General features: G+C 40.5%; 1 protein-coding gene across 2 annotated transcripts in view; it reads left to right on the top strand.

Annotated features, from left to right (window-relative positions):
• Positions 1–3,052: 3,052 nt before the first annotated feature.
• MEST (mesoderm specific transcript) overlaps positions 3,053–6,303 on the top strand; it is a 47,603-nt gene continuing 44,352 nt past the window's right edge. The window contains exon 1 of one of the 2 annotated variants that reach the window (XM_086395624.1): positions 3,053–3,231. In XM_086395624.1, coding sequence (XP_086251750.1) covers positions 3,074–3,231 — 158 coding nt within the window. In that variant the 5' untranslated portion in view covers positions 3,053–3,073. The remainder of the gene's footprint in view (positions 3,232–6,303) is intronic. The other variant, XM_086395625.1, reaches the window with a different exon arrangement.

Here is a 6,303-nt window from a genome sequence, read left to right as displayed (position 1 = left end):
AGGACTGCTTTCGTTGCATCCCAAGAGGTTTGATATGCTGTGTTTTCATTTTCATTTATATCAAAGTGCAGCTAACCCCTTAACAGATGAAAGTGAAAGTGGAGAGTGAAAAAGTTGGCTTAAAGCTCAACATTCAGAAAACGAAGACCATGGCATCTGGTCCCATCACTTCATGGGGAATAGATGGGGAAACAGTGGAAACAATGTCAGACTTTATTTTTCTGGGCTCCAAAATCACTGCAGATGGTGACTGCAGCCATGAAATTAAAAGACGCTTACTCCTTGGAAGGAAAGTTATGACCAACCTAGATAGCATATTCAAAAGCAGAGACATTTCTTTGCCAACAAAGGTCCGTCTAGTCAAGGCTATGGTTTTTCCTGTGGTCATGTATGGATGTGAGAGTTGGACTGTGAAGAAGGCTGAGTGCTGAAGAATTGATGCGTTTGAACTGTGGTGTTGGAGAAGACTCTTGAGAGTCCCTTGGACTGCAAGGAGATCCAACCAGTCCATTCTGAAGGAGATGAGCCCTGGGATTTCTTTGGAAGGAATGATGCTAAAGCTGAAACTCCAGTACTTTGGCCACCTCATGTGAAGAGTTGACTCATTGGAAAAGACTCTGACGCTGGGAGGGATTGGGAGCAGGAGGAGACGGGGACGACAGAGGATGAGGTGGCTGGATGGCATCACTGACTCGATGGACATGAGTCTGAGTGAACTCTGGGAGTTGGTGATGGACAGGGAGGCCTGGCGTGCTGCAATTCATGGGGTTGCAAAGAGTCAGACACGACTGAGAGACTGAACTGAACTGAACTGAACTGAATTGACCCTATGTTCATATTTATTTTCTTCTCTCAATTTTTTATGAAAATTGGACATTTAAAATAATAATGGCAAACCGGAATTCAGATTGGCAATCTGGAATATAATCTTTAAATCAGATTCTCTCCTCTCCCCAGGGTTTGTCATTGCTGTTTCTGTTTGTTATTGTTTGTTTAATGACTTTTCTGAACAAATTCTGTAAAGTCTATATTCTTTGCTTAGTGGTCAGCTAATAATAGGCAGACATTTCTAGAATCAATAAGCCTTCCAGTCTTTGCAGAAGAGTTCAGTGTGTATGTTGGGGCACTTCTTCAACACTCAGCTAGGCAGTTGAAAATTCTTCCTTTGCCTTCACTTCCTGCTTGCTCGGGCTTCCCTGATAGCTCAGTTGATAAAGAATCTGCCTGCAATGCAGGAGACCTCAGTTCAATTCCCTGGTCAGGAAGATCCGCTGGAGAAGGGAGAAGCTACCCACTTCAGTATTCTTGGACTTCCCCTGTGGCTCAGCTGGTAAAGAATCCGCCTGCAATGCGGGAGACCTGGGTTCAGTCCCTGGATTGGGAAGATCCCCTGGTGAAGAGAAAGGCTACGCACTCTAGTATTCTGGCCTGGAGAATTCCATGGACTACAGTCCATGGATTGCAAAGACTCAGACACAACTGAACAACTTTCACTTCACTTTCTGCTTGCAGAGACTCAAGGTCAGTAAAAATTAGTTCTTAAGGTCTTTGCTAAATATATGCACAGCCCTGGGTATGAGCACAACCCAATATATACACGTGGCCTTCTAGATATCCAGGAATATTTTTACATATTGTTTCACTGTCAAATTTTCCTGTTAAGTGTTTTGGTTAGTCTGTTATTTGCCCCATCCATTATCCAATGGATGAGGCAGTTGTGAAGTTTAACAAGTACCTCTAATTGTTTTTGATAATTGTCTTGGGGAAAAGGTTTTTGGCATTAGATGAACCCTGAGTCAGTCAAATAAAACCAACCTCGCAGGTGAGATCTCCCAGGATCCACCAGGTAGATCAGATTATGACAATTCTTTATGAGTGAGCTTTGAAGGAGCTCCAGCTCCATTCTGCCCCTCTAGTAGCTGCCAGGCGGTGGGTTTTCACTGTAATTGTGAAGTGTTGGTTTCCAAGACAACCGTGGAGCTGGAAAGACATGCATTGGAATAGGGCAAATTAAATTATTATACAAACCTCAGTTCTTACTGAGATTTAGCTTTTTTAAAAATAAATACTTTTTGGATTACTGTAACTATTTAATTTCCAGAGTTCTGAAAAAAATTGATTCTGATTATTTTTGCTAGTTTTCCATTGTTTTTGCAGAAGAGAGAATTTTGAGGTTCTTAGCCCACTGTTTTTGCTGACATCACTCAGTAGCAGTAATTTCTAGGTATATGTGTTTTATTTTGTAGTTTTGGTTTGTCAACATTTTCTTATTTTTCACAATACACATGTGATGTGTCTGCAAGAATAAGTTGTCATTTACATAAAGAAAAATAAATAAAATCTAGAACTAAAGTCAATGAAATTTTAGTTGCCATCTCAGGGTATTTGGCTATTCACAGACCATAAATTAGAAAATTAATATTCTTTTAATTTTCTCTGATTTTTTTTAAACTTATAATTGTCAATTTACTTCTAATGATTAGAAATAAAGCCCTTAAAATGAAAAGCCTACCTGCATTTTTGTGGGGGCAGCAAAAAAAATGGTGTGGTGACCATGATTCTTCAGTTAGTTTTAAGAAAGAGAACTCCTTGGCCAGAGAAGTCATCATTAGAGTGACCATATGTCCTGGTTTTCCTGGGATAGTCCCAGCTTATACCTGGTGTCATACTGTAATACTTCATAGCACCCACTTTACATTCACAAGTGTCCCAGTTTGGATGATAAATTTTATGGCCACTCTAGTTATTGACAGCAGCAGGCGGTGAGGAAGCCAGGAGAATACTCAGGGACTGCTGCAAGAACACACAGGAAGCCAGTCTAGTACAAAGACTGGCCCTGGGGATGAACAATTCAAAGTCCTGAATTCTGACTCTCCAACAAATGCACAGAGGTTTCTCAGGCATCTCTTGGATCGCCATCTTGGGTGAGTTCTTGATGAAGGTTGATTCCTTCTGAGTTGCTACAAGGCAGTCACTAGATGCTTCTCCCACCTGCCTTGGCTAGCCAGGTAGTTTAGACCCGTCTCCAGGCTCTTGCAGGCATTTCCCATTTATCACTGGTGAGAGAAGCCGCATGGTAGGCCCTCTCTGGGCACCTCGAGTTGGAATTTGTGGTGCTGAGTTCTCTGGTGAAAGAAATTCTGCTATAATGGTCGTCTTGGTGTCAGGAGCTTTGCTGAAGCTTCTTCAAAAGTACAGAGAGAGAGACTCACGTTGGCTTCAGGGACTTAGGTAAGTAATCAGGTTTGGAAGAACAGAAGCTGAGTTGTGTTGCCTGGAGTTTACTGAGAACAGGTTCCTGATTTCAGGGTGGCTGTTAAATGCAAAGTCTGGCTGTGGTGATTTTTGGATGCCTCTGGTGTGCCTCATGTTTCATTAGCATCTAAGATTTTGGGAGGAGAGGAGTATCAGACAGGAATTCTCCTTGTCTGGGGCTAGTATCTGGATGTTTCTCATCAAAAAAATAAAATGCAGCAAATCCCAGAATCCAGTGAGATTGCCACAGCAATGCAAACCCTTTCTACAGACAAAATCTTCTAACAAAGTAGTCAGAAAGCAAAGGTGATTTCTGACTTCATCTTCTGAAGACCTTCATCAAAGGTCTTCATCTGAAAACCTGTTCTGACCCTCACATGCAGTGCAGGCATGGGCCTGGGGTACTGATAATGCAAAGCTCTTTTAAAAAACAGCCAGTGATTAGGCGTGGGGTAAATTGGCAGGTGGGGTCGAGTCAATATTAACTCATATTAGACAAGATTCAGCTGGAGAGAGAATCTTTTAAAAGGTATTCTCGAGTGCCTACAAAATTTTCTGCCACATTTATTTTTTTTTCTCTTTTCTTTAGTTAACAAACTGGACTCTATCCACTGATTTTCAAATATTAAGCCTATCTTCTGTTTGGGAGATAAACTCCCCTGTTGGTCATGATGTATTATCATTTTTACATATTGCATGCAGTTTATTAATATTTTATCTCTTCATGGAGAATATTGACCTGGAGGGTTTTTTTGTAATGGGTTTGGTTTCAGTATCATGGTACCGTTGGTCCCATAAAATGGCTGAGAAGTGTTGCCTCCCCTGTTTCCTGAAAGCACTTGTGTAAGATTGGTATGATTTCTTTCTAAATATTTAATAAAAACCAGTGAAACTATCTGGGCTTGGGGTTTTCCTTGTGGAAGGATTTTTTATACTCAACTCTGAGTTATAATTTACATGCACTAATTTTAGGCACAATCCCCTGAATTTTAACAAGTGTATCGATTCAGATAACTACATCTGCAAGTAATTCCTTATCTCTCTAAAAGTTTCACCATGCCCTGTGTAGACAGTATACTTTCCCTTCATCCTAGGCTACCACTGAGCTACTTTCTATCCCTATAGGTTGCTGTTGAGTTGTGTCTGACTCTTTGCAACCCCATGAACTGCAGCACACCAGGCTTCCCTGTCCTTCACTATCTCCTTGATTTTGTTCAAACTCTTGTCCATAGAGTCAGTGATGCCATCCAACCATCTCATCCTCTGTCGCCCACTTCTCCTCTTGCCCTGTCTTTCCCAGCATCAGGGTCTTTTCCAGTGAGCCAGTTCTTTGCCACAGGTGGCCAAAGTATTGGAGCTTCAGCCTCAGCACCAGCCCTTCCAATGAATATTCAGGGTTGATTTCGTTTAGGATTGAGTGGTTGGATCTCCTTGCTGTCCATGAGAAGACTCTCAAGAGTCTTCTCCAGCACAGTTCGAAAGCAACATTTCATTGGTGCTTAGCTGTCTTTATGGTCCAACTCTTGCATCTGGAGATGTGACTACTGGAAAAATCATAGCTTTGACTGTACGGACCTTTGTTGGCAAAGTGATGTCTCTGCTTTTTAATACAATATTTAGGTTTGTCATAGCTGTTCTTCCAAGGAGCAAGCGTCTTTTAATTTCATGGCTGCAGTCACCATCCACATTGATTTTGGAGACGAAGAAAGTGAAATCTGACACTCTCTTTCCACATTTTCCCCATCTACTTGCCATGAAATGATGTGACCAGATGCCATGATCTTAGTTTTTTGAATGTAGAGTTTTAAGCCAGCTTTTTCACTATCCTCTTTCACCTTCAAGAAGCTCTTTAGTTCTTCACTTTCTGCCATTAAAGTGGTATCATCAGCAAATCTGAGGTTGTTGATATTTCTTCTGGCAATCTTGATTCCAGCTTCTGATTCATCTAGCCTCACATTTCACATGATGTACTCTGCATATAAGTTAAATAAGCAGGGTGACAAAATACAGCCTTGATGTACTCCTTTCCCAGTTTTTAACCAGTCTGTTGTTCCATGTCCAGGTCTAACTGTTGCTTCTTGTCCTGCATAGAGATTTCTCAGGAGACAGGTAACGTGGTCAGGTATTCCCATCTCACTAAGAATATTCCACAGTTTGTTGTGATCCACACAGTCAAAGGCTTTAGCATAGTCAGTGAAGCAGTTTTTTTTTTTTCAGCATTCCCTTGGTTTTTCTATGATCCAGTGTATGTTGGCAGTTTGCTCTCTGGTTCTTCTGCTTTCTCTAAATCTAGGTTGTACATCTCAAAGTTCTTTGTTCACATACTGCTGAAGCCTAGCTGAAAATTTTGAGCATAATCTTTCTGGCATGTGAAATGAATGCAGTTATATGGTAATTTGAGCATTCTTCGGCATTACCTTTCTTTGGGATTGGAATGAAAATTGACCTTTTTCAGCCCTGTGGTTGTTGCTGAGTTTTCCAAATTTGCTGGCATATTGAGTGCAGCACTTTCACAGCATCATCTTTTAGGATTTGGAATAACTAAGCTGGAATTTCATCACCTCCACTAGCTTTGTTCATAATAATGCTTCCTAAGGCTCACTTGACTTCACATTCCAGAATGTCTGGCTATAGGTGAGTGACCACACCATCATTTCTTCTTTTTTGCTGAGTGGATATACTAAAATTTGTGTATCCATTCACCTGTTAATTGACATTTGAGTTGTTCTAGACTTTATTATGAATGAAACTGCTATCAATATTCATGTACAAGTCTTCTCTTCAGTAAACAGGCATGGAATTGCTGGTTTATATGGTAAGTGTATGTTTAATTTTATAAGGAATTGCCAAACTGTTTTCCAAAATGGTTATACCATTCTACCTTCTCACAATATGAGTTCCAATTTCTCCACAATTTCTCCAACACTTAGAAAGGTAGCTTTTAAAAACTGTGATCATTCTGGTGAGTGTGTAGTTGTAAATTATTATACTTTTAGTTTTCATTTCCCTGATGACTCATATAAATTTATCTTTTCATGTACTTATTGC

This window comes from Bos grunniens, chromosome 4 (assembly GCF_055505025.1).
Source record: "Bos grunniens cultivar Pamir isolate PY7600 chromosome 4, Bosgru_T2T1.0, whole genome shotgun sequence".
Classification (NCBI taxonomy): Eukaryota; Metazoa; Chordata; class Mammalia; order Artiodactyla; family Bovidae; genus Bos; species Bos grunniens.
This window is presented reverse-complemented; position numbering and strand designations above follow the sequence as displayed.